Raw genomic sequence first — 22,123 nt, forward strand, 5'->3', positions numbered from 1 at the left:
GCGGCAAATATCCTTGCACCGGCCCTGCACACACTGCATTCACACACTGCATTCATGCACACACACACTGCATTCATGCACACACACACTGCACTCATACACACACTGCACTCATACACACACGCTGCACTCATACACACACACATACGCACACACTGCATTCATTATACACACACTGTAAATAAATATTCAATTAATATATTTTTTTTAGGATCTAATTTTATTTAGAAATTTACCAGTAGCTGCTGCATTTCCCACCCTAGTCTTATACTCGAGTCAATACGTTTTCCCAGTTTTTTGGGATAAAATTAGGGGCCTCGGCTTATATTCGGGTCGGCTTATACTCGAGTATATACGGTACATTAATTTTCATTTGCCATTGGAGCGCCTAGCAAAATCCAAGCAGATCACATCCACTGCAACACCCTAATCTGTACTTCTACTTGCTTGTTCGTAGAATGCAATTAAGTTAGTTTAAAATGACATGTTTCATAAAACAATGCTGATTATTGCTAATAACAATGTTCTTCCCAATTAATTCTTGAATACTGTCTCTTAATAATCCTTCAACAGGGCCGGTGCAAGAATTTCTGCCGCCCTAGGCAAAGATCTATTTTGCCGCCCCCTCATGTCACTCACTCACTGACCGACACACACACACTCACTGGCAGACACTCACTGACAGACACTCACTCACTGACACACACACGGAAACTCACTGACAGACTTACACTCACTCACTGACAGGCACACAAACACACACACTCACTGACAGACATATACTTACTCACTGACAGATACAGACACACACAGACACCAACAGACATACAGTCACTGACAGACTTACACTCACTCACTAACAGACACACACTTACTGACAGACAAACAGACACACACTGACATACATACACTCACTGACAGACACACACTCACTAACATAGTGTGACAGACACACAGCCAAACACTTACTCACAGACACACACACACACACACACACTCACTGACATTCAAACACTCACCTCCCTGGGATCCAGTGTAAGGCAGCTCCTCACTCCTCCCGCCTGCTGTTTAGTATGCTGGGGCCAGAACGACGTCATATTCCGGCTCCCAGCATCACAGAGGGCGCACGAGGGAGGAGTGAGAGGCTGCAAGAACAGCCTTCCTCGCTGTCTGGCTTCTCCTTCCCCCTCTCCTCCGAATGGACACTGGCATTTGTTGGCAGAGCAGGCATCTGCCATCAAGGTAAGCAGGTGACTGCTCTGTCTTACTGAGCACAGCTACGGGGGCGCCCTGAGGTTGCCAGATGCCCACCTTCTGGCCCCCCTGTGATAGGGCTCCTCTCGGCGCCCCCACCTTCAGTCTCCTTGAGGATCGGCCCGGCACTGGGGGCGGCTCAAGAGCCGCTCGCCCAGCGCTGCAGCCCCAGACAGGAGTAGGCAGCCCACCAGGAAACCTCCCGGTGGGCACCACCAGCAGGCTGGCACCCTAGGCGAATGCCCTGTCCTTCAATTACTTTTCCAGCCACATAAGTTAAAGGGACACTATAGGCAACAGACCACTTTAGCTTTAGGAAGCTATAGTGCTAGAAAAACAACTTTGTTTTTGTAGCACTAAAGGTTTTCCTTTAAAATCACAGGTCTATAACTCTTTTTGAATATAGGAACCCCATCTGTCTTCCTTCAAATCCTTTTGTATAATTCCTGAAATAAAAGAATCTTGCCACTACAGGCAGTCTTAACCATGCATTGTTAACATTGCAGATTCTGTAAAACTAATGTTTTACATTGCAGGATTAAAGGAACAGAAACAATGCACCCAGATCACTTCAACGACATGAAGTGGTCTTGGTGAATATAGTGTCCTTTAAGGTTGCTCCAATTGAGTAATCTTTTTTATAATGTGTTTTAAATAGAATAAATAAAGTTGGAGAGTATTGTCTTGGAAGACGCTAGATATTCCCCCCTCTCCCACCACCGCTAGTCGTACACAGTGTGCTATTAAAAAAGTGTGTGTGTAATGAAGGAAGCTGACCATCAAAGCACCAACCAGGTATGTCAGGACAGGGGCAGGACTTTCTTGTCAAACTGCAGTATGCAATGAAGTTCTTATCTGCTACATTCATATATAAGGGGATGTCATGTCACATAGCCTGGCACCATCTCAACCAGAGGTATCTGCATGAAAACTCCAAGCTCCCTACGTATATGATATCCCAAATTATTTTACTTTTTGTGTAAATATAAACTACTTAATTAAGACTGTGAAACATTAATTCTCCTTCCTCCTGTAGCACACTGCGGGAAATTTATCAAGGTATAAGCAGGTGTCATTAGTAGCAAAGTGTTAAATAAGGAGCCATCGCCATGGAAACCAATATAATGTCTCTGTAAGGCTGGATATTTCTCAGGTCTCAAACTCCAATGGTGTCACAGAGTTTCTGCTTTTCTCATATCTCTCCCAGATTTGGGAAAAGGCCGTTAGAAATAACACACACAGGACAACGTAATGTATTTCAATCAAGCCTCTCCGTTTAATTCCCCACAGCAAAGGGGATATATAGATTTTTCAGTCTAGGGTGATACACATTATTCAGCCAATCACAGTTGGCACAGTTTACTTTGCAAACTCAGCAGTTCTAACATTACACACAATTCCGTATGTTAGGGGTAGATAAGCGAGCCTGCTCAGCACATCTCAGGGTGCGGTTCAGTACGCGCTTAGCAGGCGTTAAGCAATTTAAAACATTTCACGGAGCCAGCTAAAAAGCCTTTAATCAATATATATAATTTAATACATGAAGCTTAAGCGATACAACTGACCCCAACAGCCTCTCACCGCTTAGCACCCAGAATAGCACATGTTTAGCCTTGATAAACCTCTCTCAATTGTCTAATTCTATTGTTGTTTATTTTTATTACATTGTATCATTAGGGAAAGATTCATAATACTAACTAAATAAGTGCAATACTGAATAAGGCCAGCAGGTGGCGTATGCGCACTGTTCAAGCGTTCCAAACGGAAGAAGCACAGTGTAGCCTCCCCCTCAATACTCTCGAGGCTGGGAGGGTCCTCGCTGTCCTTGGGTACAGTCCCCGGTTACTGCAGAACACTTCCAGCAAGTCTACCGCATGCAAAGCGTGCTTCCTGCTCTCCCAGGGCTCCAGGACCTGCCTGCCATCCCTAATGTCCCAGCAGGGTGAGTGGGGAGATACAATGTTTGTTTGGAATGCCATGTAGCATGTTACCCCCCACAGCCAGGTGTGTGCACAGTGAGAGAGGGCAGGATCTGTACACAAGGGGTTAATTAACACTATCCCATTATTCAGAGGAAGGTGAGTTTCCTGGGTTGCAGTTTTGATTGACAGGTCTGGGAAATGCAACTCGCAGACTGCTTGCTATTGGCTGCAAATAGGAAGTGACTTAAGAGGGGTCATGGGACCAGTGCCACCCATCTCCATGTCAGCTGTAATATAGAGCAGGTTATTATTCCAGGTACTGTAGGCATGCAGTGCTAGTCCTGTGCTACTCTGATGGCTGGCTGAGCTCCATGAGAGGTGCAGTTCATAGCAGCTTTATAGAATGATACTGCATAGCAGGCTGAGCCAACCAAGTGGCACCTGATCAAACCGAGTAAGAGGAAGAAGCTTCTCATCAGTCAGTGGTTTCATTTCAGAATGCTTCCATTTCACAGAAAAAAAAAAAGAATTTACCATCTGACTGTGACCTCAAAGCACACAGCTACCATTTAAAGAGCCATAACAGGCTGGAGATGGCCAGTTACTAGTATTTTAACAGATCACGCTTTAAAATATTTGCAAAACAATACATGGAAAAAATAGAGGCTTGCATATGGGTGACCAGCATTTTGTCAAACTTTCATTGTACTTACTGGGTGTTGTGCTACTTTAGAACTTATAAGATGTCTTAGAATGACAGGGAATTGTGGGAGTTGTAGTGCATGAGGAGGGTAGAGGTCAATGAGTACTACGCAGTATGTTTATATTTTATTGGTGAACATTTAGGGTTGGTTTCGGATTGGCCATTATATAAAATTTAACATGATTTATTTGCATTCATTTATTTTGCTTTTACGAATTTCCTCCCTAATGCTAATGTATAACAATAAGAAAGTATCACTGTGGTTATGAAATGAATGGAAATAAATGACCAGAGATTGAGGGGGAGGGTTAGTTATTATGTAAACAGCGAGTTGTGGTTAGAAGAAAATAGACCAGCTTTTATTTCTAACACAGCTTTATTTGGTCTTAGATTCTGTAATAACCTCACACGTTCATAGAATTTGTAGTTATAGCTTTTGAACTCTCCATAACCCTTAAATTTAATTATGACAATTCTTTTCGTTGTCCTAATGCAGCACTAGCACTTTTTTATTATTTTATGGAGGATTAATCTTAAAACCCTTGTAGATTGCATTGACAATTTTCAACACAATCAGAAGATATGCATGCATAGAAATGTTTTTTGGCAAAACTTTGGAACAGGCACCATCTCACTCTATGTGCAAGAGATGGCTACGGACTTTCATTGTGCCAGTATGAGATCATCTTTGAAAGATCTTCTGCTTTCTGACTTGCACAAGAGTACAACAGTGATCCAACTCCTGGTAGATGAAGCCACCAGGTAATGGAGATTTGAATAAGGAAGAAGATAACATTGCTGAGGAACGAGAGGGCTTGTGGTAGTATATCATGATTAGCGGATATTTCGTTTTTTAAAAACAAAACATGCAACCAAAGACAACCCGCTTTGTCAGTGCTTCTTTAGGTTCCTATAGCACAAAGAAAGGCTAGTGGTTTGGGTTTTATTTCTATTTAAACAAACTGTGCTCTGTAGTAGTTATGGTGCCTGGAATGACTTGACTCCTCCCCCATGTATGTAATCAGACTGTTTGCTAATGTTTTGACAAATTGCGTGATGTCCACCTCCTCCACTGACTACTTTCCTGGGCTCAGCCGAGAACCGCTTTGTGCCTCTCTGTAGTAGGAAGCACCCGAGTAAGTTGTCAAACCATTAGCAAATAGTTTGACTACTTACAGAGGGGCATTGGGCATTCATTATGCTGTAGTGGTGATGGTTTTTAGATTATTCCTTTAGCTTTTACACCATTACACAAAAATTAACATCATGCGTAAGGCCTCACCACTTCATGAAATAACAACTGTACGTACTGAACAATATTTATTTTAAGTTTAAATGGTCTATGTGTAAAAGCAATAGATACCAATAGCATCGAAGAGGTCCAAGCACTCCAATGGCTTTAGGCACGTTTATTTGAACACAAAGAATACTTCAGTGTTTCGACCCAAGATTGGATCTTTGTCAAGCTTGACAAAGACCCAATCTTGGGTCAAAACGTTGCAGTGTTCCGAACGTTCAAATAAACGTGCCAGAGTGCCTGGACCTCTTCTCTGCTGCTATCTATTGCTGTGGGGCTTGTGCTTGCCCATAGTCTAGTTTAGCACTTTTGGTTTTTGTGGAGTGTGAGTGTGGTTCCTATTGGTATATGTGTAAAAGCTGACATTTCAAATAGAATATCTTTGAGTGGTATATTGCACCATGAACGACATGTACTGTATAACAACAACGTACATTGTTACCGTGATAAATAAATGATACAAAAATTGCCAGCTAGTGAGTGTTTGATCTTTTTTCTTATCTCTGTTTTATAGCACTTTTTCTCTAGTCCATTGTAAATTGTGTGTACAGCCCCAATAAATTTTGTAAACGAGGTAACCAAATATTTTACTTCAGCGCCAGCATGTTTCTAACTGAAATCTTGCATCAAATACAGGGTAACGGGCGGGCACTTCCTTTCCCACCGTTAATACATTGTCGTAATTACAGACCAGTGATCTAGGACTTGCAGAATCTAGAAACTTAATTGAGTGAGATCCAGTCATTTTATTGGTGTGCGTACAATAAATCCACTTCCTAAATGGCGATGTATAGATTATTCAGACTTGAGAGACTCCTCGTTTGTCCTCTTTTACCTGTTGACTGAAGATAAGGAGTTTTACTCTAAAAAAAATGTATCGCTTACTTATTTGCATACTGTTCATTTGCCATTTAAAACCTTGTAACAAAAAAATCTTTTGTTCTTTTTCCCTTCTACTTTCAGAAGTTGTCGAAAGAACAAGATAATGGAGAGAGCAAGCCATTGCAGTTATGTCCTGCAACAGCTATACAGCCAACGGGAGTGGGGATTTCTCTGTGACTGTTGTATAGCTATTGATGACATCTACTTTCAGGCTCACAAAGCCGTCTTAGCGGCCTGTAGCTCTTATTTTAAAATGATGTTCATAAATCAACAGCATGCAGGTGCACAACTTAACCTCAGCAGCACAAAAATCAGTGCCGAGTGTTTTGATCTCATCTTGCAGTTTATGTACTTGGGGAAAATACTGACCGCCCCAGAAGACTTTGAACAACTCAGGAATGCCATGAGCTACTTACAGCTGTATGTGATCCCTGGTAGCTTGGAAGATATACAAGACCTGGACAGCTCGAGTTTTAGATGCTCATCCTCTGCTTCAAGTAGTGTCAGTAGTAAAATGTTTTTTGGAGTTCGCATGTATGAGGAAACCATATCGAAGAGTGGAGAGGAGCCCAGTAGATGGACTTCGGAACCCTCTTTGTCAATGAATGTGCTACAGGAGAAGAAGGTTGACATGCGGAAGCAGACACATGATGCCTGTAAGAAAACTCCTATTTCCAAAGTTTCGAACACGAGGGAGCGTGTGTCACGGCGTTTTGGGAGAAGTTACACATGTGACAGTTGTGGCTTTGTGTTCAGTTGTGAGAAACTTCTAGATGAGCATGTTCAAACATGCACCAACCGTCACTCTTACCAAAACAAAGAGTCTTGTAGTAGCGACCAAAATGAGAGAGATTCTCCAAATCCCAAGCTTTCTCCATCTCAAGATAACAGATGCAAAGTAGATTCAAGTCAATCTATAGAGGAATCTTCATCTTCTACAAGTACAAAAAACTCAGGAGTTAAGTTGGGCAAACCGAAAAATTCAGTCGTTGACACTACAGTTAAAAATCCAGTAATAATCAAAATTGAGTCGGATGAGAATTCACTGGTTGAAATGGATGATATAAACATTGTTAAAATCTCTGATAAAGATTTCTTGGAGTCTTCCGATATTGATGATCTAGAAGACGAGCCAGACGAATCCCTCAGTGCTTACTATGTTGGTGAGGATTATAATAAAAATGCAATTGAGTCATGTATAAGAAGCCAGCTATCAACAAATTCACAGCAAAAGGATATACAGTGCAGAAAAAATATGCAATATCTGAATCAGAAATTAACTCCAGAGGCTGACGATTCAGCCGATACAGTGTGTGAACTATGTGGCTTATCAATTACAGAAGAGGACCTCTCTTCTCATTATTTATCCAAACATTTAGAAAATATATGTGCATGTGGAAAATGTGGACAAATCCTTGTAAAAGGTAGACAGTTACAGGAACATGCACAAAGATGTGGTGTAACCCCAGACCAAATGGAAAGTGACAATGCAAACAATGAGGAAAGAATACATTTTGATGATCATGCAGAGGAGCCTTCTACAGCAGGAGATGTCGTGGTGGATATGTGGACGGACATAGACGACAGCAACATTCCAAAAAACAACAATATTAAAAAGCAACTCTATAAACATGCAGGCAGCCCTTTTCGCTGTCCAAACTGTGGGCAGCGGTTTGAGTCTGAAAACCTGGTGGTGGAACATATGTCTCAGTGTTTGGATAACGAAGTTTACAGGAATTCTGTTTTGGATGAGAACGATCGCGATCACAGGAGAAAACATTTTTGCAACATTTGCGGTAAAGGATTTTACCAGCGTTGCCACTTGCGAGAGCATTTTACAGTTCACACAAAGGAAAAGCAGTTTTCATGCCAAACCTGCGGAAAACAATTTTTGAGAGAGCGCCAATTGCGACTGCATAATGATATGCACACGGGAATGGCTCGCTACGTCTGCTCGGTGTGTGAACAGGGCAACTTCAGAAAACATGACCATGTCCGTCACATGATCTCTCACTTGGCAGCCGGAGAAACTATATGTCAAGTCTGCTTTCAGATATTCCCAAATAACGACCTTCTAAGTGAACACATGGATATACATCTGTACACTTGTGGAGTTTGTGGTGCAAAGTTTAACTTGAGAAAAGACATGAGATTCCACTATAATTCTAAGCATTTTAAAAAAACCTAGACCGTGCAAGCACACCAAACGATGAACACTCCTGTGGATTGGTCTTCATGTTTAAGAAATAAAATTCGAACAATTTCAAGTTTGAAATATATATACATGTATATTATTTTAATATATATTTATAAAAGTATCTTCTAGCAGAAGCCACTTTGTTTGTTTGCTTCAGCCAAGGTCTTCTAGTATGCGTTTATCAAAACAGCCTACTTGCATTGATCTCTAATTCTATATCAATTCTAAATCTCAAAGTTACAAATATTTTTTCCCATATAATTGCACTCTTTTTGTAAATGTGATATGATCTTCCAGTTTCTATATGACTTTGTTACAATATGTTATCTAAATCTACCTTTTTACAAAGTATTGATTTAGCCCTTTTTAGATTTATAACATAATGCATATTTATGGGGCATATTTTCAGATCAGTTAGTGTTGGAGGGGGATATATTTAAAAAAATAAAAATAAATTTCTTTAAGTTAACACAAAGAAACATTAATACATTGAAAACTACCAAATGTTTATTTTTAAATTTTTTCAATTTAAAATCTTATTTCTTTTTTTTCATAATCTGGTTATTGGGTGACCTGACTCCTGTGTATATGTTGCTCTTTCTGTGAAAATGGGTTTTGTTAATTGGTACATGACCTGCAATACTGTTATTTTTAAGAAATTGTTTGGGTCTTCCAGTGCGTTTGCTTGTCTTTTATTTTCTAAGACAACTTTCTAAGTCATACAGGGTAGGATGCTGGCTTTTTGATCAAAGTTAAATCAGTGAGCGCTATTTCAGATAAATGAATGAATCTAGTAAATATGGAATATATGAATGTACTTAGTAAAGCATTGTATGATTAACAATAAAATATATGGATGGGTAATGCCGAATCTTATTAGTTCTCTTCAATAATATGCACACGAGTAAGAATGAAGACTAAAGAGTACAAATATACAATACTGTGACTCCTCTAACCACGATCCAAGGACCTTGGTTAATTATTCAAAAGTTACTCCGAGTACCACAACCACTTAAAGGACCACTCTAGGCACCCAGACCACTTCAGCTTAATGAAGTGGTATGGGTGCCAGGTCCAGCTAGGGTTAACTAATTTTTTTATAAACATAGCAGTTTCAGAGAAACTGCTATGTTTGTGAACGGTTAAGCCTTCCCCCTAATCCTCTAGTGGCTGTCTCACTGACAGCTGCTAGAGGCGCTTGCATGATTATCACTGTGAAAATCACAGTGAGAGCACGCAAGCGTCCATAGGAAAGCATTATGAATGCTTTCCTATGCGACCGGCTGAATGCGCGCGCAGCTCTTGCCGCGCGTGCGCATTCAGCCGACGGGGAGGAACGGAGGCGGAGAGGAGGAGGAGAGCTCCCCGCCCAGCGCTGGAAAAAGGTAAGTTTTAACCCTTTTCCCCTTTCCAGAGCCGGGCGGGAGGGGGTCCCTGAGAGTGGGGGCACCCTCAGGGCACTCTAGTGCCAGGAAAACGAGTATGCTTTCCTGGCACTAGAGTGGTCCTTTAAGCGATTTTAAGTTGTCGCAGTTCCTGGAGTCTGTATTGAAACGCTGCACATACAGAGATTAATCCCTCTGCTGATGGAGGTGTAACCGAGCAGAGTCATAGCGGGCCAATCTGGATCTAGCGTTATCAGCTGACTATTGTCAATTTGTTGTTAGAATGACAGTCGTTGGCTGAGAGAGAGCAGCTAAATGGTTTTCCCTGTTACAAGGGATCCAGGCGGTGGTAATCCTGGCATCATAACCACTAGGGCGGGCTGTAGCGGGTATAATGCTTGGAGCAACCCTTTAGGTTACGAATGTAAATACTTCCAATTTGAAATGAATAAATCTGACCCAAACAGTGGCTTACGTAATTTGAAATAGTACTGATTTGTTGTTTGATTTTCTCACCTGCAATCTATTTTGTTCTGAATATAAGGACAATGGCAAGTAGAACCCCTGTTTATAATCTGTATCTGATTGAGGAGTTTGACGTTGCATGTTTAACTTGCAGTATTTATTTATATTTTTGTATATCCTGGCTTGCACCATCATGCATGTTAAGCAACGGAAGCTATCATGCATTTATGTAAAACCCAGGCTGGAGCTGTCTTTTTAAAATAATGATATATTATGCATTGAAAATACTTGTCTACATAATATTAGGGATCGACCGATATTGATTTTTTTAGAGCTGATACCGATATTCTGTGAACTTTCAGGCCGATAGCCGATATAATTTGCCGATATTCTGTACATTTACCATTTTGGAAAATAAAAACTATTTCTAAAGGTAAATGCACAAAATATACATGCCACATGTAGTGGATGCAGTATGTTTGTGTAGTGTGTGTGTGTTTGTGTAGTGGATGCAGTGTGTGTGTTTGTGTAGTGGATGCAGTGTGTGTATTAGTGTAGTGGATGCAGTGTGTATTAGTGTAGTGTGTATATAATGAAAGCAGAGTGTTTGTGTAGTCTGTGGGTAGTTTGTGTAAAGTGAATGCTGTATATACTAAATGCAAAGTGTGTGTGTTTGTGTAGTGTGTGTATGTAATGAATGCAGAGTGTGTGTGTATTTGTGTAGTGTGTTTATATACTGCAGTGTGTTTGTGTAGTGTGTATATAATGCAGTGTGTTTGTGTAGTGTTGTTGCCTGGCCAGGGAGGGGGGATATAGCAGTCCCTGGTGGTCCAGTGGCAATGGCTGAGCTGTTGGGGGGGCCGGCAGCAAGTGTTTACTTGCCTCCCACCAGCTCCCCAGTGTAAGTCTCGCGGCCAGCGTGCCGCGTGGAGCGTTGCCATGGTAACCTGTGGCAAGCTCTGACGGCCGCGGGTCTCGCGAGACTTACACTGGGGAGCTGGATGAGCTGCTGTTAGGAAAGTAAACGCTAGCTGCCGGCCCCCCAACAGCTCAGCCATTGCCACTGGACCACCAGGGACTGCTATATCCCCCCTCCCTGGCCAGGAAACAAGCAGGGAGGGGGGACAACAAAAATAAATAATAATAATTAAATATAAAAAATAATAATAATTTAATAAAAAATGCCCCCTCCCACACACACTCCATTATATACACATACACTACACAAACACATGGGCCCCTCCAGGACCGCCGGGCTTGTAATGAGTCTGGCGGTCCTGTTATATATTATTGGCAATATCGGTATCTGAATTGGCCGATACCGATATTGCCAAAAATACCGAATATCGGCCAGACCGATAATCGGTCGATCCCTACATAATATAAACCCTTTTCATATATTTGCTGTAAATTCACAGGTTTTACTGCTTACACCGTGCGCTCCGCAGGACCTGTAAGTGGTTTATCCAACTAAGATGCCCCCATAGATCTCTATGGCTGTGCTGCGCATATTCCACAAATCACTGCACAAGGCTGCTTTCTGGGCATAGCAAGGATTCTGGGAGTTGTAGTTCAGTTGTCTACTTTCTACTATGGACATCTGATTATGTAATTTCCACGTAAGAAAAACATTGTAAATGACTATTAACCGTGTGTTCTATTGTTTTTCCTAATTTCCTTTTTTAGCTAACATTCCTACTTGGTCGCTTGTGATCAGCTGGGGAGAATAAACCTGCAGGGTTCCACTGGATGAAGTATATACTGGATACAAAATCAAAACTACGACTTATAACTTAACTACATATATATGATTAAAACAAATAAAGTGACAAGTAACAAACGGCGCTTAAAAATGTCCAGACAAAATACTTCTACAATGGGCAAATAGCCCCTAAATATACACTCCAATACAATAGAAAACAAATATAGGTGTGCTTTGTCTTTAAGACTAACATGACATTTTACAAAATCGTGTGAAACTCTTATTTATTTAAAACCATCAAGGTGTACATAAATCACTAAAGTGATCTTGTGCAAAAGCTGTTATGGTTCCAATATTGTGCCAAAGTCCTTATGGAAGTCCTTATGAAACACTTACAATCAATAGGTAGTTTAGAACTGTGGGCACATAGCTATACTCTACTTCAGCTCAAAGATTAAAAAACCAAACCAGAGAGATACATAGTGTGAATCAGTATATAAAAACAGTGAATATTGAAATACTATGATGGAACACTCACAAACACAGAGCAGATGGGCCTGCTCTGACTGATCAGCTTCAATAGATCCCTTAATAGGTAAGTGATGCAGGAAATGATGCCAGCAATAGGTATGCTTCAAATACTTTATTGCACCAAATTGTAGTGAAAACGTCCCCAGTATTCCTCTCTCGTGGATCTCCCGTGTACAGAGTCACCAGACCTCTCAGTCCGCCGCCGGCTTCTAGACATCTGACCCGATCACTTCCTGGAGGTGACTGGGAGAGTTTTATCATACATATGATTGACAGAACTTCATCATAAGTAGATTAGTGAAGCATCTTTCTGGGAGTTTGGCCAAGCAAGGAAGCTCTGAATGCTTTAAAAACTAAAGTTGAAACAACATAACATGTTTCGCCAACTGGGCGAGTTTTCTCAAGTGTTGAGAAAGTCCCGTACCCCCCCAGTTGGTGAAACGTGTTATGTTTTAACTTTTGTTTTTAGAGCATTAAAGTATATTTGGCATTATTTACTGGTTGTGTTTTTCCATTTATTACGCTTTTTTTACTTTTGTTTGTTTTTATTATTTTTAACTTCTGTTTCTGGCACTTAAAAAGATATTGAATAAGCAAACTTTGGATACTACTCCTTGGACAATCTACTTAACATCATAGCCCTGGTGGGGATTATACCACCCAAGCGCTACCATCTGAGCAGGATCTACTGCTCCACTACATGTGAGTAGAATATTCTTATTCTTACAACCATCAATATATTGATTACAGTGAGCACTATTGTTTGCCATTTTATCCTTTATATATCAAACTACATATTGAGGGAGCAACCCCCCAGATCTACATATCCATCAGTGGGGATTGTACCGCTGCATGCTGCTAAACTCAGAGCTGGTCTTATAGCTCTCTCAAATGTGAGTGATATACCATATTAATTATTCTTGTATGTCCTGCACCTATTCCATACGCTCTGCACCATCACTGGTTATCTTCTGCTTTAATTTCATGTACTCCCACCATCTGAAGTCTTGACGGTTACCAGTTGAGAACAAACCCCAGCAATTGTGGACTAATTTGACTTTATATTGGCGCAATCAGTGTGATATGTAGCAAAGGAAGAAGGTAAAGAAAATGAAACTTTCTAGAGAAAGTGAGAATCTTAATTATTAACTGTATTAAGTTTAAAATGTAAGTAGAAGAGCCAAATATCATCTAAATATTCTTATCATGGAAACTCTATTAACAATAATTTCATAGGGTAAATGACAAAATGACAGGACTAGATCTGACTACCAGAAATAAACTGGTACACTAGGTTTTCAGAGTCCTGTCTCAAGCCTACTTGTAAATATGACATCTTAGTAGTTGTGCAACTTAGAACCTTTTATGTACCAAGAAAATCACACAGAATGTGTTAGAGGTCATGCATAAAAAGCATAAATAAAGGTGCATTATCCTGAGTCACACTGCCCTCTAGTGGCATGCTGACATTTTGCAGGTTTGTAGTGTCTCCTAAAATTTATACAGCCATAGACCTACGCAGCCTCCCTACACATTTCCTGTAAAGTGAGATCTAATGTTTAAGCTTTATTTATTGCACAGTGTCTTTAAATTACAATTTCTTATCTCTGTTAACAAGCAGCTTGTAGTAGCTTCCTGTGTGTGATTAAGTATCAATTAACCAATCAGAAGATAAGAACGTAAAGAAACTGTGCTATAAGATCTGATTAAAAAAAGAAACATTTTTTTCATGGAGGCTGTATGAGTGAGGTATGGCTGTTTAATTTAGAATTTCTTATCTCCTGCTCTGTTAATAGCTTGCTAGACCCTGCAGCAGCCGCTTGTGTGTGATGAAAGCTCATACCACAAAGCAGGAGCTAAATACTTTTAAAGTAAGTTGCATCTGATTTGAAAATGGAACCATTTTTTTTCATGGATGCTGTGTCAGTCACAGTCAGGGGAGGTGTTGTTAGGGTTGCATAAACAGAAACCAAAGTGATTTACCTCCTAAATGGCAGAGAATTGAGCAGTGAAACTTCAGAGGCATAATCTGTACACTAAACCTGCGTCATACAGCTAAAGTTGTTTTGGTGACTATAATGTTCCTTTAATGACACTATTGTATCTAAAGCTGTAACTTGGATTCTAACAAAATATGAGTCTTGATAAAAATAATGGTGTAGATTTCTACACATTTCCAACTACCCAAGCCACTATTAAGGCTTGGGATGTGTTATATAAAAAGATAAACCTTTCTACTTTCTGGTCCAGAGCTACCTCCTTGTCGGTGTTGCAACCTGCATTACCTGATCTGGACGTGGAATATTGGCCTTTTCATTCTGTCATATGTATTGATTTATTTCTGTCTAATTATTTTTTATCTTTTTACCCATTACTGGCCAAATTTGGCCTGGGCGCCTCTGTGGCCACTGTACATAGACAGATGGTTGATTTAATTAGTGAACATTTTAAAGTTTCTAAACGGGTCCTGGAGGAGCGCAAATTTGACATGTCTACTCTAGAAAAGATTTATCTCTTGGATCCTGATCGGAAACACACTCTCTTTGTGCTATGCCTATAATGCTGGGGAACTTGGTCCAAAATTGGACTATATGACAGGATGGGAAAGGGAGCTGAACAAGTATAGTGTCGAGGAGTGGAGTTGGCTTCTATTTACAGTACGGGGAATAACACAGTCTGTGGCATATTGGGGTATTGGAAGCCTGATACCATTCCATCTATGACCGACGCATTGGAAGTCTAATACCATTCAATCTATGACTGACGTATTGGAAGTCTGATACCATTCAATCTATGACCGAGGTATTGGAAGTCTGATGCCATTCCATCTATGACCGAGGTATTGGAAGCCTGATACCATTCCATCTATGACCGAGGTATTGGAAGCCTAATACCATTCCATCTATGACCGAGGTATTGGAAGCCTGATACCATTCCATCTATGACCGAGGTATTGGAAGCCTAATACCATTCCATCTATGACCGAGGTATTGGAAGCCTGATACCATTCCATCTATGACCGAGGTATTGGAAGCCTAATACCATTCCATCTATGACCGAGGTATTGGAAGCCTGATACCATTCCATCTATGACCGAGGTATTGGAAGTCTGATACCATTCCATCTATGACCGAGGTTTTGTGCAATGTTTTTGCTGCTTAGAACATAGTGAAACATGAATGGACACTCTGTGAAGAGGCGTCAGGGGTCGTCATGGCCTATAAGTTTTTCATTAGACCTGCACAAGACCAGATGGTATAATATTATTTTGATTTTATTCTTTAATAAATATACCAACATTTAAATGTTACCACTGTTATATATGTCTATTGTAGTACTGCTTTAATATACACATAAAATATTTTATTGGATGATAGTTATTCATTGTATTCCCCCCGTGTATGGTTATAATTATTTTCTCTTCTGTATTGTTATTGAAAAATGTAATAATAAAAACTATTTGAAAGATTTCCACTTGGATAAAACAAACAATGTCCTTAAATATTTGTAAGAAAAACAAAAAACAAGCAAACTCTAGACCAGGGGTTCTCAACTTGAAGGTGTTTTTTTTCCTTCTTTTTCTAAAGACCTTAGACACACCGAGGTAATCCCTAAATACTGGACTGGTAGTGGGTCCTTGAGGACTGGGTTGAGAACCCCTGCCCTAGACATTGTTTAAAAATCTGTACATAATCTGATACCACAACCTGTTTGAGTTGAGAATTCCTCAACCTATCTTATGCTGTAGGTGAAATCTCAGTTTAACAACCCACCATCATTGTTCTCCTGCTACAAGGTTTTTCTCAAGGAATGTCTCCCTGCAGAAACATGACCAATTCTGTTGTGTTAAAAATATACCTATAATCCGTGCCTTCTAGTTGAACGTGTAGAAAAGACAGAGAAGCACATTGTGGCAAACTCCCCATTTCCAAGTGAGTTTGCCACAAGTTTCTGGAGGAGCCTGCTTGAGAGCCTCCTGCCCACAGACTGGACCCTGTAAAATGTGACGTAAAAGTCTCCGTTCGTGTATATGGACTATATGGTTCGAGAACCGAGCAGCTGCACGAACCGGAGACCACCTTGGAGCTTGTTAAGCCTAATCGATACTTTGTAGAAATTTCCACCGCAGTGTTCTAAGTGTTCGTCTGGGTGGCTGCAATTCCTATGGATGACCACGAGGTGGCGGCCATCTTGTTTGCATGATCACAGGCAGTGGTGTTTGGTCGTCAAGTTCATGGAACTATTTTCGGACACTGTAACTCCCGAACACCGCTGGACTTTCATGAACGCCTGCATTTGGTTCTACAACACTTAGAAAGACACTGTTCGGTGGAAAAGTCCCCACAAACAAGGGGAACAAGTTCCAGGGTAAGAACATTAACCCCTTAAGGACACATGACATGTGTGACATGTCATGATTCCCTTTTATTCCAGAGGTTTGGTCCTTAAGGGGTTAAGTATGTTCGGTATTTTGGTTTTTAAACTGTCGAACCAGACCGATTGCAAGCCCTGATTCTCTGGAACTGTTTTGGGCATGAGACCATGCGTGCGGTCAGTCAAATTATGACTTCCAGGAAATTCCTGAACCGATCTGGGTGATTTTTGGATATGTTGGTCACCCAGATCGGAGCTATCAAGGGATCTAACCTTTGTGGGGTTTTATGTATGTTTAAGGTACTTTTGTGGTGTTTGGGAAATGTGTGTCTTTTGTACCTGGAGTTAATTGAGTTTAATAGAGTGTCGTCCAGTGCCTGGGGGTGTCTAGAGCAAATTCCCCATTCGACTCCAGGACCCCAGTCAAGCCACGGAAACTGTGGGCAGAAGTGCTGCGATTTGTCCCCTGTTCCAGCTAAGAAGCGGTCCTTGGCTGAGGTACACAGCCAGGGGTACAGGGAACTCCGTTACACACGATTCTAAAAGAACTCCCGAGATATGACAAACATAAATGCGGCAGTCAGGCTGACCTTTATATTGCTACTGAGAATTTTAGCTGAAATTTGTTTTCCATCCTGCCATGGTTAACCTTGTTTGTTTAACTGCCATAGTTAACCATTGTTAACTTAAACATCAGCATTTTACGTGAATTCAAATTTCAGGTCAAAGCAGCCAAACTGGAAGCATTGTTCTAATTGTGCATATTTCCATGATAAACTACATTATTATTATTTATATAGCGACAGCAAATTCCATAGCGCTGTACAATTTTAACAGTATTGTCTGTTGACTTCCCCACTGGACCTGCAAAATGTTAAGCCAAAATAAACCAAATAAAAATATCCCTCTCTCCAAATTTTCCAAAGTCAGACTTTTGCAGTCCAATTTTAATGGCATTGCGATTCTCTGTTTAAAAATATCCATGTTACGGCTAATAAACTCTCGTGCTTACTCATCTGACACTTGTAACGTGCTCCGAGCCAGTGCAGAAAAAATATGCAATATCTGAATCAGAAATTAACTCCAGAGGCTGACGATTCAGCCGATACAGTGTGTGAACTATGTGGCTTATCAATTACAGAAGAGGACCTCTCTTCTCATTATTTATCCAAACATTTAGAAAATATATGTGCATGTGGAAAATGTGGACAAATCCTTGTAAAAGGTAGACAGTTACAGGAACATGCACAAAGATGTGGTGTAACCCCAGACCAAATGGAAAGTGACAATGCAAACAATGAGGAAAGAATACATTTTGATGATCATGCAGAGGAGCCTTCTACAGCAGGAGATGTCGTGGTGGATATGTGGACGGACATAGACGACAGCAACATTCCAAAAAACAACAATATTAAAAAGCAACTCTATAAACATGCAGGCAGCCCTTTTCGCTGTCCAAACTGTGGGCAGCGGTTTGAGTCTGAAAACCTGGTGGTGGAACATATGTCTCAGTGTTTGGATAACGAAGTTTACAGGAATTCTGTTTTGGATGAGAACGATCGCGATCACAGGAGAAAACATTTTTGCAACATTTGCGGTAAAGGATTTTACCAGCGTTGCCACTTGCGAGAGCATTTTACAGTTCACACAAAGGAAAAGCAGTTTTCATGCCAAACCTGCGGAAAACAATTTTTGAGAGAGCGCCAATTGCGACTGCATAATGATATGCACACGGGAATGGCTCGCTACGTCTGCTCGGTGTGTGAACAGGGCAACTTCAGAAAACATGACCATGTCCGTCACATGATCTCTCACTTGGCAGCCGGAGAAACTATATGTCAAGTCTGCTTTCAGATATTCCCAAATAACGACCTTCTAAGTGAACACATGGATATACATCTGTACACTTGTGGAGTTTGTGGTGCAAAGTTTAACTTGAGAAAAGACATGAGATTCCACTATAATTCTAAGCATTTTAAAAAAACCTAGACCGTGCAAGCACACCAAACGATGAACACTCCTGTGGATTGGTCTTCATGTTTAAGAAATAAAATTCGAACAATTTCAAGTTTGAAATATATATACATGTATATTATTTTAATATATATTTATAAAAGTATCTTCTAGCAGAAGCCACTTTGTTTGTTTGCTTCAGCCAAGGTCTTCTAGTATGCGTTTATCAAAACAGCCTACTTGCATTGATCTCTAATTCTATATCAATTCTAAATCTCAAAGTTACAAATATTTTTTCCCATATAATTGCACTCTTTTTGTAAATGTGATATGATCTTCCAGTTTCTATATGACTTTGTTACAATATGTTATCTAAATCTACCTTTTTACAAAGTATTGATTTAGCCCTTTTTAGATTTATAACATAATGCATATTTATGGGGCATATTTTCAGATCAGTTAGTGTTGGAGGGGGATATATTTAAAAAAATAAAAATAAATTTCTTTAAGTTAACACAAAGAAACATTAATACATTGAAAACTACCAAATGTTTATTTTTAAATTTTTTCAATTTAAAATCTTATTTCTTTTTTTTCATAATCTGGTTATTGGGTGACCTGACTCCTGTGTATATGTTGCTCTTTCTGTGAAAATGGGTTTTGTTAATTGGTACATGACCTGCAATACTGTTATTTTTAAGAAATTGTTTGGGTCTTCCAGTGCGTTTGCTTGTCTTTTATTTTCTAAGACAACTTTCTAAGTCATACAGGGTAGGATGCTGGCTTTTTGATCAAAGTTAAATCAGTGAGCGCTATTTCAGATAAATGAATGAATCTAGTAAATATGGAATATATGAATGTACTTAGTAAAGCATTGTATGATTAACAATAAAATATATGGATGGGTAATGCCGAATCTTATTAGTTCTCTTCAATAATATGCACACGAGTAAGAATGAAGACTAAAGAGTACAAATATACAATACTGTGACTCCTCTAACCACGATCCAAGGACCTTGGTTAATTATTCAAAAGTTACTCCGAGTACCACAACCACTTAAAGGACCACTCTAGGCACCCAGACCACTTCAGCTTAATGAAGTGGTATGGGTGCCAGGTCCAGCTAGGGTTAACTAATTTTTTTATAAACATAGCAGTTTCAGAGAAACTGCTATGTTTGTGAACGGTTAAGCCTTCCCCCTAATCCTCTAGTGGCTGTCTCACTGACAGCTGCTAGAGGCGCTTGCATGATTATCACTGTGAAAATCACAGTGAGAGCACGCAAGCGTCCATAGGAAAGCATTATGAATGCTTTCCTATGCGACCGGCTGAATGCGCGCGCAGCTCTTGCCGCGCGTGCGCATTCAGCCGACGGGGAGGAACGGAGGCGGAGAGGAGGAGGAGAGCTCCCCGCCCAGCGCTGGAAAAAGGTAAGTTTTAACCCTTTTCCCCTTTCCAGAGCCGGGCGGGAGGGGGTCCCTGAGAGTGGGGGCACCCTCAGGGCACTCTAGTGCCAGGAAAACGAGTATGCTTTCCTGGCACTAGAGTGGTCCTTTAAGCGATTTTAAGTTGTCGCAGTTCCTGGAGTCTGTATTGAAACGCTGCACATACAGAGATTAATCCCTCTGCTGATGGAGGTGTAACCGAGCAGAGTCATAGCGGGCCAATCTGGATCTAGCGTTATCAGCTGACTATTGTCAATTTGTTGTTAGAATGACAGTCGTTGGCTGAGAGAGAGCAGCTAAATGGTTTTCCCTGTTACAAGGGATCCAGGCGGTGGTAATCCTGGCATCATAACCACTAGGGCGGGCTGTAGCGGGTATAATGCTTGGAGCAACCCTTTAGGTTACGAATGTAAATACTTCCAATTTGAAATGAATAAATCTGACCCAAACAGTGGCTTACGTAATTTGAAATAGTACTGATTTGTTGTTTGATTTTCTCACCTGCAATCTATTTTGTTCTGAATATAAGGACAATGGCAAGTAGAACCCCTGTTTATAATCTGTATCTGATTGAGGAGTTTGACGTTGCATGTTTAACTTGCAGTATTTATTTATATTTTTGTATATCCTGGCTTGCACCATCATGCATGTTAAGCAACGGAAGCTATCATGCATTTATGTAAAACCCAGGCTGGAGCTGTCTTTTTAAAATAATGATATATTATGCATTGAAAATACTTGTCTACATAATATTAGGGATCGACCGATATTGATTTTTTTAGAGCTGATACCGATATTCTGTGAACTTTCAGGCCGATAGCCGATATAATTTGCCGATATTCTGTACATTTACCATTTTGGAAAATAAAAACTATTTCTAAAGGTAAATGCACAAAATATACATGCCACATGTAGTGGATGCAGTATGTTTGTGTAGTGTGTGTGTGTTTGTGTAGTGGATGCAGTGTGTGTGTTTGTGTAGTGGATGCAGTGTGTGTATTAGTGTAGTGGATGCAGTGTGTATTAGTGTAGTGTGTATATAATGAAAGCAGAGTGTTTGTGTAGTCTGTGGGTAGTTTGTGTAAAGTGAATGCTGTATATACTAAATGCAAAGTGTGTGTGTTTGTGTAGTGTGTGTATGTAATGAATGCAGAGTGTGTGTGTATTTGTGTAGTGTGTTTATATACTGCAGTGTGTTTGTGTAGTGTGTATATAATGCAGTGTGTTTGTGTAGTGTTGTTGCCTGGCCAGGGAGGGGGGATATAGCAGTCCCTGGTGGTCCAGTGGCAATGGCTGAGCTGTTGGGGGGGCCGGCAGCAAGTGTTTACTTGCCTCCCACCAGCTCCCCAGTGTAAGTCTCGCGGCCAGCGTGCCGCGTGGAGCGTTGCCATGGTAACCTGTGGCAAGCTCTGACGGCCGCGGGTCTCGCGAGACTTACACTGGGGAGCTGGATGAGCTGCTGTTAGGAAAGTAAACGCTAGCTGCCGGCCCCCCAACAGCTCAGCCATTGCCACTGGACCACCAGGGACTGCTATATCCCCCCTCCCTGGCCAGGAAACAAGCAGGGAGGGGGGACAACAAAAATAAATAATAATAATTAAATATAAAAAATAATAATAATTTAATAAAAAATGCCCCCTCCCACACACACTCCATTATATACACATACACTACACAAACACATGGGCCCCTCCAGGACCGCCGGGCTTGTAATGAGTCTGGCGGTCCTGTTATATATTATTGGCAATATCGGTATCTGAATTGGCCGATACCGATATTGCCAAAAATACCGAATATCGGCCAGACCGATAATCGGTCGATCCCTACATAATATAAACCCTTTTCATATATTTGCTGTAAATTCACAGGTTTTACTGCTTACACCGTGCGCTCCGCAGGACCTGTAAGTGGTTTATCCAACTAAGATGCCCCCATAGATCTCTATGGCTGTGCTGCGCATATTCCACAAATCACTGCACAAGGCTGCTTTCTGGGCATAGCAAGGATTCTGGG

General features: G+C 40.7%; 1 protein-coding gene across 2 annotated transcripts; it reads left to right on the top strand.

The window, feature by feature from the left end:
• The first annotated feature begins 3,033 nt into the window (after nt 1–3,033).
• ZBTB1 (zinc finger and BTB domain containing 1) lies at nt 3,034–8,626 on the top strand. Of its 2 annotated transcripts, none has more exons than XM_063440143.1 (2): nt 3,034–3,196; nt 6,140–8,626. In XM_063440143.1, the coding sequence occupies exons 1-2, from the start codon at nt 3,129–3,131 to the stop codon at nt 8,244–8,246; spliced, it is 2,175 nt and encodes a 724-aa protein (XP_063296213.1). In that variant the 5' UTR covers nt 3,034–3,128; the 3' UTR covers nt 8,247–8,626. The 2 variants fall into 2 exon arrangements, with proteins under 2 accessions (XP_063296213.1, XP_063296214.1); XM_063440144.1 differs by having other exon boundaries at nt 6,143–8,626.
• Nucleotides 8,627–22,123: the final 13,497 nt, after the last annotated feature.

Source organism: Pelobates fuscus, chromosome 13 (assembly GCF_036172605.1).
Source record: "Pelobates fuscus isolate aPelFus1 chromosome 13, aPelFus1.pri, whole genome shotgun sequence".
NCBI lineage: Eukaryota > Metazoa > Chordata > Amphibia > Anura > Pelobatidae > Pelobates > Pelobates fuscus.